This window comes from Diplotaxodon limnothrissa, linkage group LG6 (assembly GCF_057381915.1).
Source record: "Diplotaxodon limnothrissa isolate DT_005_m linkage group LG6, D_limnothrissa_male_GT1.1, whole genome shotgun sequence".
In the NCBI taxonomy this organism is placed as follows: Eukaryota; Metazoa; Chordata; class Actinopteri; order Cichliformes; family Cichlidae; genus Diplotaxodon; species Diplotaxodon limnothrissa.
In genome coordinates, this window is record NC_140601.1 from 13,504,795 (window position 1) to 13,517,271 (window position 12,477).

Consider the following 12,477-nt stretch of genomic DNA (forward strand, 5'->3'; position numbering starts at 1 on the left):
TAAATATCAGTTTTATTTCCAAAATATCAAAAAACAAAACAAAAAAAAACCTCAACGTCTCTTTCACAAAGTAATTTGAGAGGAAAAATTAAAACTTGTTGCTGTGTGAGAGTCGCTCTCGCTCCATCATGTTGTGTGAGACCTTCAATTCCAGCGGCGCATGTGTGTTTGTGTTTGTAGCAAGAAACATCTTTACATCTGTACATCTGACTCGTAGTTCCCCTCTTGCTTACTGGTAGTACAGCTCAAGGTTCATCCCATCGTGGATTTCATCTGGAGAGTTTTTGGTTAAGTACAACAAAAATAATCTTGATCTTTAAATCAAGAAAAAAAAATATTTTTTTTAACCGATTTAAACAATTTATGGATACATTTATGTTATGGATCATTGTGAGTGCAATAAAAAGAACTGCAGTTGTTCTGTGAGGGTGTAATAATGTCATGGTCATTATCATTATTAAATTAAAGGTAATCTAACTAAAACCACATAAGTATAACTACAGGAAAAAAAACCTTTAAAGGATACAGTCACCCAGAGACACGTGGTCCTTGAATATGGTGTACCTGTGGAAAACAAAGGACAACATTTAGGTCCAAATAGATGAGCTTTTGTCATCAAGCACATCAAATCCCATTTGAGCAGCTCACCATTTCTTTAACACGATCTTATCATGCCGTGTTCCTGTCTGGGCAGCTATGAGCTTCTTCAGATCTCCGATGGTATCCTCAGAGCTGAAACACCAAAGTTAAGGAAGGGCAGTGTAACAGCTTGGAAAACATCCAGAGTGTTAACAAATGCGTGGTTAAAAAAATCTGAGCGTTGTCTGCTAATATCATTTTGTTTCTTTTGATCTGCAGATGGACGGCGCAGCAGCTTTGGACGCTCTGCTTTCCTCAATCAAAACACACGCAGGATGGCTAAAGTGTTCTAGCTAAACTGGTCCAACTCTCTCTGTAGCCCCGTGACAGACTGCTCCTGAACCCATTATAGGCAAAACACATCTAACACTTGATCAAACAAGATCCCTTCAAGCTGCGACACCTAGAAGTTACTGAAAATCATCAGACTTTTAGCTGATTGTCAAGTGGCGTTCATTCAAGTGGTATTATATCTGCTGTCAAGAGTTGGCAAGTGGGGGCAAGCACCATTTTTAAGCATCATTTGATGATAATAAACATAAATAGCGTCATATATTAAAAGGTAAAAGAACATGAAAGACCAAAATGTAAGACACTGACGTTTTAAATAAAGTTCACTTACAAGCTGAAATCTCAAATATGACTATTATAATCACCCACAGACTTGCAATTGTGGGATTCTGTATTAACGGAATGAAATAAGTCATAAGAAATGCCAAGATAAACAGTGACACTGAATTTTAGTCTTATAACATACTCTAGAAACTCATATGTTAATAGATTCATTGTAAAACTATTCTCCACACCATTCTATAATATAAATGAGCTTTGCTTGCGTCTTAAAAGTAAGTCCATACTTTCAGAGCAGGGGTGCGTTGAAAGCAGATGCAGATGAATGCTGTACTGTTAAAAATCCTGACTTATGTTAACTCATCTCAAGACATCCCAGATGTCTGCACCTAAAACATTATTTTGACGTGTATGTTGAGAGACAATATTCAGCATCATTTTCAGAGTTTCAGCAAAGGATACTTGCACTTGACCCGGACTTTCTTGCCTAGACGGTCGTTGCAAACCACTTCGATCATCTTTACGTCTGCAGAAAAAAGGAAGAGATGAGACAACGTTAGACAAATGAAGGTATTAGATGATAAAGTAGGTGATAACCATAGTGAGTTTGTTTTATAGAAGACGCGCTGGAAATCACAGGCACAGAAATCTACTGAAATCAGCCAGGTTGTTTTGTTTAGCTAACGTTAGCTGTTGCTCACAACACCACGTTAATGTAACAAACGGGACTTATATTTAAATACACTCATGGGCAGCTTTATGTGTTCAAAATTCGAAACATTATGATACCGTATAAAAACCGCACGTTGAAGCTGTCATCCTTACCTTGAAACGTGCAGCAGAAAAAACAATTATTTCCTTCGCTGATATTTTCTGGAAACCTCTCGGTCCTGCTTACCGTAAAGCTGGTTTAGTTGCGAATTCGCCTTCCTACCAATCAAATGAGGACTACGATGATTGGCGCTCTCACTAGACCTATCAGAGAACAAAAACCCCCACCAATGGCGGACCTAATACTGGAAACAACTTTTACCATAAACGTCAGGCCAACTGTCGTAATCTGCCTAGCTGCAGCTTGGTTCGTCACACGGCTTCTAGATTGAAATCAAATTTGAAAACGCTGCTGCAGAAAGCAACATGGCAGACGAGGAGAACCTACCGCCCGGATGGGAGAAAAGAATGAGCCGCAGTTCAGGTGATAAAACACGAGCCAAAAGAAGCTAAGTGTCCTAAATAGTGAGCTAAACTGCAGTGTATAGTGAACTTAGCTCAGTAGCTAGCAACCTCAGCATCGTGCATTAGTGCTGAAACGAGGTTGGAGTGACGTGTTTAATCATTGCAGTCTAAAAGCAGCGAGGGGTTAGTCGCTGCTGTCATTGTCTTTATTTAATTGTGGCGTTTTCTCAGCTTGTTTTAGGCACTTTAGCTTCATTATCGCGCCAAAGCTGATTCATTCAACCTGGCTGCGGCAGGGCCCTGCATGACGTCAGCCCGCCCCAGCACCTCACCTGCAGACTGAACGAGTCCCAGCAGTAGGACGCTTTTCAGAATGCTAAACTTATGCATCCTCTCTCCTCCCTCCTCACGTGACACAGTTTATCGTCATAGCTCTCGTGCTGTGGTGTTTTGTAAGGACCAGTAAATTCTAATACAGCACAGTTACACGGAGAAACACTGTAATATTTAATATACAGTTAACCTAAATATTTTAGCATCCCTCAAGGAAGCTAATTACTTAAAAAAGAAAGAAAAACAAAACAGTTACTGTGAGGTGAAAATTGCTGGGGTCGTTGCTCAAAGTCTTAAAACACTTTTATTTAATTTGTTTTTGTTTAATTTTGCATTACCTAGTTACTCCTTGGAGAAAGTAATTTCTCGTTATACTTTGCGCTACTCCACCGCAACATGACTGACAGCATGTTGTGATGCATTATAAGCCTTAGGCTACATCCCACACAGTGACAAAAACCCCTATCATAACGGAGGCTGTAAGATTTTTTTTTTTTTTTTTTTGTAGTGATAACACGTGGCAAAGTTGAAAACCAACTCAAGGAGCCTTCAGACACACACTGATTCTACTGTTGAAACATGTACAGGTAGAAATGGAGGCTGAGCCTGATGGCTCATCACTTCCTTTATTACCTGTTGGGCTCTGGCTGCTGACTAAGGGTCAGGATACACCGACTCTGGGTTCTTCACCGTGAAGATGTTTGTAAAAAGATGTTGCATTAACAGTATACTGCAGCAGTTTCTGCTCTAGATGCAGTTTGCGCTTCGTGATCTCATCCTTTCATTCAATGAAATGGCAACATCACCACTTCTCAAATGTTGTAAACTGCTCCACCATTTTCCTCCTCCCTGCAAAAATCTGAACTCAGCTGACAGCAGCACAGGAAGAAAACTGCTGGTTTGATTTTTTTCCTCTCTTTTTGTTCAATCTGCCCATTGCTGAGATAATTGAAGAACCTTTTCAATGCAAATAGTGAAATGATGTAATGCAGTTGCTGAAATTAGTACAGTGATATGTTACAGTGCTGCCTGTCTTGTTACCTTGTAGCCTGTTATATCAACGACTAATAAAGATAAGTAAGGAAGTAGCAATAACGCAAGTAAATAAATCAAAGGTAAATATTTGGAAGATATAAAATAAAAAATACTAATATTTTGTTTTTTTTAGCATATCTAAAGATGGCTCGAGAGATTTTTTTTTTATTTTTTTAAATTGGCCTGTTAGAGATTTGAATGACTTTCAGACTGTGAAGGAGAAGCTGCTTTAAGCTTTGAAATCGTTCTTAAGTGAGGGCTTGTGTGGGAGTCTGTGAGTTGGACAGGTGGCCCAGCTGTGCACCTTGACTCACTCTACACTGACGATAAAACCACAAAGTTCTCATTTAGCAACAGCAGCTCCTCCATCGACACGTACCTCCTTCACATCTCTCTGAGATGGCTAGGAAGAGCCGTCTCCTAGTGACAGTGCTAGCAACTAGTTGCCAACTAGTACTGGACAACAAGCTAATTGCTTTATATGAAGATGGAGCCTGACCAGAGGAAGAAAGGAGGCATGCTTGAGTCATGGAAAGCACCCAAAGCATATAAAAGCTGGGCAGAGCCACTTTAATGTCACCCCGTGGTTTGTGGGCACCAGCTTTGAAACTTGCAGTGTGGCAGTTGGGCTTTCACCATCTTGGTCTTATGAAACCACACATGAAAATGTTAGCACTGCAAAAGAGCCGATCAGTGAACATTAGCGGTAGCAGGGTTGTGTGTCAGAGCGTATACCATTTAGCAGTTTACCTGGAAGTCTTTATTTGCAAAGATAAAAACAGTCGGGTTTCATGATGTTGGACTGCAGCTTTAAGGTCACATTTGGCCTAATAAATGAATCAGTGGTCCGTGAAAACAGTCTTAAAATAAGAATTACTTTTAAAACAGAAGAAACTGTATAGTTGACTCAGTGTTTAAGTACAATCGAATCCTAAACTAGAGAAAGGTGCTTCTTTTAAAAGTGTACGGCCTCAGCAGCATTTTTTTTCCTTTTACACCTTTTTGCTGAAAGGCCGTGAAGGATTCAAAGGTGGTTCTTCTATGAAGACATCCTGCGATATTTATTTTCTCCTGTGCGGATGGCCTTTAATGTCTAATATAAAAGGCTTTGCTCATAGTTGTAAACTCACACAATAAGCTTTTTTTAGTCAGTTTGGTTATTGTGGCTTTTTGATAGCATCTCTGATGCTTTTCTCTCATTACCTTTATTTACAGTCATGGCAGGAAGCAGTTTGGTTGTTTTTTTTTGTTTTTTGTTTTTTTCTTTTTAGCAGCTCACAACAGTGGCTTACACACATCATCAGTGATCAGCTGTCAAAGAAAGGTGGACATTTAGCAGCTTAAATGATGGCTCTAAGGCTACGTTCACACTGCAGGCGAAAGTGCATCAAATCCGATTTTTCTGACCCTGTGCGACCCATATCCGATCATGCTATGACAGTGTGAACGGCGCAAATCCGATCTGGGTCACTTTCGTATGTGGTACTGAATCTGATACATATCTGATGTTTTAGAAAGCGACTGCTGTTTGAATGGTCATGTCGCATTAAATCTGTCTTTTACGTCACCGACACAAGACAGACGCCAATTATCAGCGCCGGAGAAGCGCCCAATAAGACATCGCGAACGCTTCCTGGCCATCCCGTGTAGATGTCAGTGAAACTGTTGGGAAGACAACGTTGGAGAAACGTGATTATTTTATTTGTACTGTATAATCTGCAGATTCTGACAGAAATCTGCAGCTATCCTTTGAAGCACCGCTCCTCTCTAAAACAGCAATAAGGATCATTATTAAGTTATCTACATTATTATGTAAATAACAAAATAAAGTCCGAAGTCTTTATATTAAGGGCCATCAGTCAAACAATACTGTTTGCTCTGGGTCTAAACAGAGCGCGTTGTGTGTGACGTCTTCTTTTGCGCATGCGGGCCGCTTTGAGCGTTCACACTAGAGCGCGTTTGCTGTCGCATTTTATTTGTAGTGTGAACACGCAGACAAAAAAATTGGATTTGATCAAAAAATCGGAATTGAGCATTAAGACCTGCAGTGTGAACGTAGCCTAACTCTCAGGTGTACTCCAGGATAACTTGTTAGGTTCAGCGTCGGCCATCCCTGTGTAAAACTCAAGTCTTAGACATTTTCGTGTGAAGTGAGGCCAGTTGCTGTAGCACAGTATCCTGTACTGGGTGAATGGGTAGCTGCAGAGTCCGTGTTGTGTTTACATGTGTTTAAAAAGATCTTAATAAAGCTTAATGAATTTACTGGTTCTCTGTCATTACTTCAACAGGCAAAGTGTACTACTTCAACCACATCACTAATGCCAGCCAGTGGGAACGTCCAGTGGGAGACGGACGTGGCGAGCCAGATAAGGTTGTGTGTAATGTTTAGTTTAGTTTTTTTTGTTTGTTTTTTTATGCACGTGATGAGTCAGTGCTACTTTCCCTAAAGAGGTACTGAAACACGTTTTACACGGCATGTTCAGATTCCAGCTAGGGTACTGGTAATGCCTGCAAATTATTTATGATTCGACAACTATTGTGAAAAATCATTTTGGCCGGGGGATAGCGTTCTCCAGGATAACATTTGAAATGTTCCTGTAAGACATCAGGGAGCTGCCTGCAATATGACACGTATGCATTTAAATAGTGATAGGAGGAACGGTGTAGAGAAATGGAATCCAGTCATTAACAGTATTTAATATTTCACATGATTATTAATAAAGACTGATGGACAACTGTGTGCTTTTACTTAGCTAATGGTTATCGTCATTGCTGATCAGTATGTATCTTATCTTATCACAATACTTAGTTATGAAGCAGACAGGGGGGAAAAAACCATCAACAGCACCACCTGGTGGACTGAAACAGTAATTAATTTTATTATTCTAGGACTAAGCAATTTAGTTGTTTTTTTTTTTTTCTTTTACACTTGCGACTTATGTAATGTTGATTGGTGTTCTTGTATGTTCATGACATCTGGTGGAAGGTCAAAGGAAGAACCAGTCAAATGTAGTTGTAGGGCTGCATGACTTGCTGTAAAGTTGAAATTCTGCCATCCAAATTGTAAAGTGGTTCTGATACTCCAACATCTGGAGTGTTAACACACAAATACTGATATATTTGTATATGTATATATTTTTTAAAATTCAGGTACGCTGCTCTCATCTCTTGGTGAAGCATAATCAGTCGCGTCGTCCATCTTCCTGGAGGGAACAAAACATTACACGATCTAAAGATGAGGCCTTGGATTTGATTCAGAGTAAGTAAGGCAGCATGGAGAGGAGATTTTACGAAGTCTGATGAATGCATTTAATATCTTCTGTCTTCTGTGCAGAGTACATAGAACAGATCAAGTCTGGACAGGAGAAGTTTGAGTCCCTGGCATCTCAGTTTAGCGACTGCAGCTCCGCTAAGAATGGTGGAGATCTGGGACTGTTTGGTAGAGGTATGCACGGCGTGATGTCATTCTCTGTTCAGTGCAGTCTCTCATTCAGCATCTCCTTCATCTGTCTTTCTGAATAAAACAAAATCCTGCACATAGCTCTCCATCAAGTGATCAAACATTCAGTGCATGAATAACTGATAGTAGTGACAAGTTAAACCAGCAGTTTGTGAGCACAGTTTAATTCCATATTTGTCACACGTTTCAAACATCAATCCCTAATTTCCCTCGGGATTAATAAAGTATTCTGATTCTGATTTTCAATATGAGACAAGGATAACCAGAGTAAATACAGAAGTTGCAGTTTTTACCCCTCGGCCGTAAAAAGCCGATGTGGTATTGTCGTCACTCCGCCTGATGCATGGGTGGCATGAATGCACAAGTTTGTGAATGCGATAACTCAAAGCAAAGTTCACACTATAGGTGTATCTCCTAAGAATCTTGGGCAAGTTCAAATTTCATTAACCTCAACCTAAATGTAGGGCTGCTCGATTATGGCAAAAATGATAATCACGATTATTTTCACTGAAATCGAGATCTCGATTATTTGACGATATTTATTTAACAATAACAATGTATTGAATAATGACTTTAAAAAATAATATAAAATAGTGTGCAAATACTGATAACAGTGCAAATGTTTGCAATATAAAAAATAAATGAAAAATGTAAACATCTATGTTTAGTGAACTTTGCAGTGTTGGCCTGTGGTGCAGCTACCACACTGTAGCAGAGTTTACACACTATGTCTACTTGATCCACATCTGACTCTGCGAACCCATAATGGTTTTTTGTTTTTTATTTTTAACCTCTCTTTTCAACCAGCGGCAGTCACTCTCCTCTCCAAATAACTTCTGCTTAGCTTTCCGAGCTTCCCTCGGGTCCTCTTAATTGTTGTGACGCGTGTTCGAAATGCAGAGAGGTGCGCTCGATTTGCCACACGGAGCAGCGCGAGAGTAAAGCACGAGGGAGGGGCTAATAATCGGCTCAGTCATTTTTAATGATCGTTGAAAGCCCAGATCGTAATCGTGATTAAAATTCGATTAATTGAGCAGCCCTACCTAAATGTCAATATTAGAGGTGAAGTTTTCTGAAAAATCTTGTGAATGCGATAAAGAAGGAAGTCTCAATTTTCAAATTTATACCATAGGAGCATCAGCCACGAGGCTTTAAGGCTTTAGGGGTAGCACTGGTGACTGCCAGTTATTTTAAGTGATGACCTCATTTATTATGATCATCTGAAACACCAGCAAGTCCACCTCTGAATGTAGCTTTGTGTTGAGCTGATCTGGCCATTGGTTCTTGAAAACCCTCCAATGTGGCTGAATTAAAACATTTTGCAAAGAAGAGTTGGCCCAAATTTGTCCACAGCGAAGTGAAAAAGATTATTGGCAGTTATTACTAGCATTTGTTTGACCTGAAACTGTACGTTAGGCTTGTAGGAGCTGTTTTTGTGTTGTTACCTTTGTGTGCCACTAGGGGTCACTTTTTGAATGTTTATGGTGTCTTACTTAAGGTATGCACAGGTAATTATCAGAGGGTGTTGTTGTTCGGAAGGAGCAAACGGTTTGTGACACGCTGGAAACTAAGAGAACTGTTGAACAACAAATGCAACCAATTGAAAGCATTAAAGGTGTTAAATGGGCAAGATAAGCACAGCTGGATTTATTGGATTTTCTCAAGTTTCATTCATAAGAGTGGCACCGCGTCACCCCCGCCATCGAACACCTAAGTGGCTTCAAGTGTAGGCTTAGCCTGTACAAGCCTGTTATCTAGCTGCACAAACTCTGTAGAACTGAATAAAAGAAATTAATGTAATTAATCATGTAAATTAGCTAATATGTCATTAATATGAAATAGTCATACAAATGAATGATTACCTATAGATGCACGTGCTGATGTGCATCATGTTGTATGAGTTTTTATTTGGATAATGGCTCAGTGTGTGTTTCTGCTTTAGGTCAGATGCAGAAGCCTTTTGAAGACGCCTCCTTTGCTCTCAAAGTGGGAGACATGAGCGGCCCTGTTTTTACTGACTCTGGAGTCCACATCATCTTACGCACTGGTTGACAAGAAGACTCCACACGTTGTACTTTCCTCTTCCATCATCAAGCACACATACAAAGTCTAACCCAGTCAATCCTGCAGATTATTTTAATGGCACATAGCACCCCAGTAAACAAAGCTTAAAGCCTGCATCGCATCATTTGAGGCAGGATCCGTTTGTTCCAAGCACCATTAAACGATTATTCTTTAAGATCTTTTATTAACGATGACAGTGCCTGTTGAAGTGACCGCCCTATGGAAACTTTCATATGAGTGAGGATTATTTAAAGTCTACTTAGTATGTGCATGACTTCTAAAGGACCACTTACTGTATGTTTCCCCATAAGATTTCCCATTTCCACTGTATGTGTGCCAAAGCAGTTCCTTAACTGTTTTGGAAAATAGGTTCAAATACTTTCTAATATTAGCAGCATCCCTGCAGATGGAGAAAGCACTGTTGTTCTGAGTTTACTAGAGTTAATCTTTGTGTTTTCCATTATTCAAAAAATGGAATTATTTCTTTACACAATCCACTCTGAAAACGCATGATTTCTGGCCTTTGGATATGCCTTGATGGCACCGCTGAAAGCTTGCAGGTTTTAACAATAATCTCCACAGCTTTTAAAACCATCAATGTTCAGATGAACTGTTAACACTGTTGTGTCATTGAGGCAAAAATAAAATCTCCTTTTGTAAGTCTGGTTTTTGTTATTTCCATGATTTAACCACCTTCAAGCGTTTCCAGTTTAGAAACTCTTTAGGAAGAGACAGGAAGTGACTAAAGTGTAGATTGTATATCGGTTTTAAACCTCTGATCTGGTGTTATGTGTTGGGTCTTCAAAAGAGGTGTGTATAGATCCTTAGTTTTTGTATGCGAGGCTTTTCTTTTTCATAGCCTATAAAAATAAAGACCTTTCAAACGTGTGAGCAATGCAGCGCATTAAAGGAAAACTACTTCTTGCTTCTCATCCCAACAAAGGACATCTATAGGGGGAAAAAAGGTTCCAAATGAAAAATATTAAAGGACAAATGGAAACAACAAACCGCATAAAACTGATGTAATTAAAATCTGTAAAAGCTGCTGTCAAATACTCATATTTAGGCTGTCATAAAGCACAATAATAGACATTAATTTCTGGGATGTTAGGTTTGTTTTCAAGTTGATTTATAGAAATGAAAAACTGTTTGGTGTCAACCATTGATTGGTGTAGTGGTTAACACCACACATATGTTTGACCTCGTTCAGTGCCCAAGTCTGTTCTACATAAACCTTAGTGTTGCAATTTAGTCATATCTTTAAATGTATCTTTTTAATGTACCCACAGACATGTACTGGTGGTTCTGTAGTCTCTAGACGTCTTGACTGTAAAGCCCTGGTTCTCCCTTGGCAAATGTTTTCAACATTTCACCACTATCTCCTTTCACTTTTCATACGTAAGTTGTCTTGGATTCCTCCCAATGCTTTTATGTGTTTCCCATTCTCAGAATCAGCTCTGTTTGTAAACACACCTGACCTCTTTCACAAGCTGTTTTCTGCAGTGAAAATAACAAATCACAAGTTTTTATTGGTCAATTATTGCTTAAGCATGCGTGTCAACTTCACTACGAGGCATGTACATAAAATTAACGTCTAAATCTTTAATCTGAATTTTTATAAATAATCATGCTAATCATGATTGGGCCATTTGACACCATCACATCTGGACAAAAAACGTTTCTCTTATAGAAAATGTTATAAAGGCTGTGTGGAAGTTCCTCAAACCATATGCATTATAGTGCTGTGAGATACAGCAAGTTTTGGTATTGATCTGATATCAAATACAGTCCCAGGACTGCTGATGCCAATACACATGTGCACATATACACATACTTTTAACATAAGAAGGGCAGCTTTGTTGGGGAGATTATGGAGTGTGTCATGACTTATTAATCATCATTATTCTGAACATATTTTAATGATCCCTAACTCACTGGGATTTTTACATTGCACTTAAATTAGTTAACATGACAAAAAACACCTTTTTGGAGATCTGGCGTGTAAATATGCCTGAAAGTCAGAAATTGACCCATTTCTGTTGTTTAAATGTGCAAAAGACTATTAACATGTGACAGTCAACACAAAAAGGTTCAGACAGTTTTCATAGTGTGTTTTCATTCAGTGGGCTACAGACTGAACTTGGAGGATAGAAATAAAGTATTGATCGTACGTTGCTATTATTGATCCGATACCAATACCTGCATTGGTATTGATACTATCGACTGCCGTGTTCTTTCTAAAGGCCAGCAGAGAAAAACTCCTGTAGATCACGTTATAAAAGAATATATGTAAGTAACCACAGAGAAAACTGTGGGGTCCTTTTATTTTGAGAGAAGATGAGTAAAGTCAAAGTATAAGTTTTCGAAATTTATTAGGCGGGTAAAGGTTCAAATTAAGATGGCTGCTGTGCCTCTTCCTCTGTTTAGTGAGCCAAACGGACAAAGGTCACTGCATCCAAGCAGTAAACACTTTTATCATGAGTCACACAAACAGAATATTAATATGATTGGTTAAAAAGTTGGGGAGTAGCTGTGGTTTATACTTGGCTTTTCCCTTATTTGGGATTTGGTCTGGCTCTCGCTCATCATACATCTCCAGCAGTGGGCATCTCCCTGTGGAGAGATGGAGAGAAAACTCCTCCCTACACACACACACCAGAATTTACAGCCTCCAGTACTTTTCCAGGGCATCCTGACTCCAGTCTGCACACGAGTGTGTATTCTGCTGCACACCCTGCACAATGCACAAATAGAGTAAAAGAAATCAGTTCCAACAAAACACTAATTTGATTCATGCTATGCAGTTTGAAGCATAAGCTTGTGTCGTTTTGGTCATGTTAGTGTTTTGGAGCCAGAAGTTTACATACTTGGACAACATGATGGAGTGCTAATTTAGCAGCTCATTCTAGTTACCTTGATTCACAAGCTGTCTTCATAAACGGTGTCAGTGCAACAGGCACACATAAAAGCTATTTAGTGCTAAAGATTAGACTAATATGACACTAAGATGTATAACAATATAAGTATTTCCCCAAAATAAAGCACAAACCTCTACACCACCCAGAAATTTTGTTAATATAACCACAAATTCAGCTCAGGGTACAATTTAAGAAAAAAAATATTATTGACCATTTTGAAAATAGACTCAAAATTTTGACATAAAAGTCAAAATGTGGAGATTACACTTGTTCTTTCAAGAC

At 39.1% G+C, this 12,477-nt stretch overlaps 2 protein-coding genes across 2 annotated transcripts; one reads left to right on the top strand and one right to left on the bottom strand.

Annotated features, from left to right (window-relative positions):
• ubl5 (ubiquitin like protein 5) lies at nt 1–2,120 on the bottom strand. Its single transcript, XM_085355694.1, has 5 exons — nt 2,035–2,120; nt 1,672–1,735; nt 649–732; nt 527–564; nt 1–273 (listed from the first exon to the last, which is right to left on the bottom strand). The coding sequence occupies exons 2-5, from the start codon at nt 1,725–1,727 to the stop codon at nt 230–232; spliced, it is 222 nt and encodes a 73-aa protein (XP_085211820.1). The 5' UTR covers nt 1,728–1,735; nt 2,035–2,120; the 3' UTR covers nt 1–229.
• Nucleotides 2,121–2,267: 147 nt separating this feature from the next.
• pin1 (peptidylprolyl cis/trans isomerase, NIMA-interacting 1) lies at nt 2,268–9,923 on the top strand. Its single transcript, XM_085355695.1, has 5 exons — nt 2,268–2,404; nt 6,042–6,124; nt 6,904–7,012; nt 7,088–7,198; nt 9,156–9,923. Exons 1-5 carry the CDS (start codon nt 2,347–2,349, stop codon nt 9,263–9,265), a joined length of 471 nt encoding a protein of 156 aa, XP_085211821.1. The 5' UTR covers nt 2,268–2,346; the 3' UTR covers nt 9,266–9,923.
• Nucleotides 9,924–12,477: the final 2,554 nt, after the last annotated feature.

Excerpts from the sequence above, each read along its gene's own strand:
- ubl5 (XM_085355694.1), bottom strand. The coding sequence starts at position 1,727 with ATGATCGAAGTGGTTTGCAACGACCGTCTAGGCAAGAAAGTCCGGGTC. Across the intron at positions 565-648 it reads AAGATCGTGTTAAAGAAATG|GTACACCATATTCAAGGACC; the intron begins GTGAGCTGCTCA and ends TGTTTTCCACAG. Across the intron at positions 274-526 it reads CCACGTGTCTCTGGGTGACT|ATGAAATCCACGATGGGATG; the intron begins GTATCCTTTAAA and ends AAAACTCTCCAG.
- pin1 (XM_085355695.1), top strand. The coding sequence starts at position 2,347 with ATGGCAGACGAGGAGAACCTACCGCCCGGATGGGAGAAAAGAATGAGC. Across the intron at positions 6,125-6,903 it reads GACGTGGCGAGCCAGATAAG|GTACGCTGCTCTCATCTCTT; the intron begins GTTGTGTGTAAT and ends TTTAAAATTCAG. Across the intron at positions 7,013-7,087 it reads GGCCTTGGATTTGATTCAGA|AGTACATAGAACAGATCAAG; the intron begins GTAAGTAAGGCA and ends TCTTCTGTGCAG.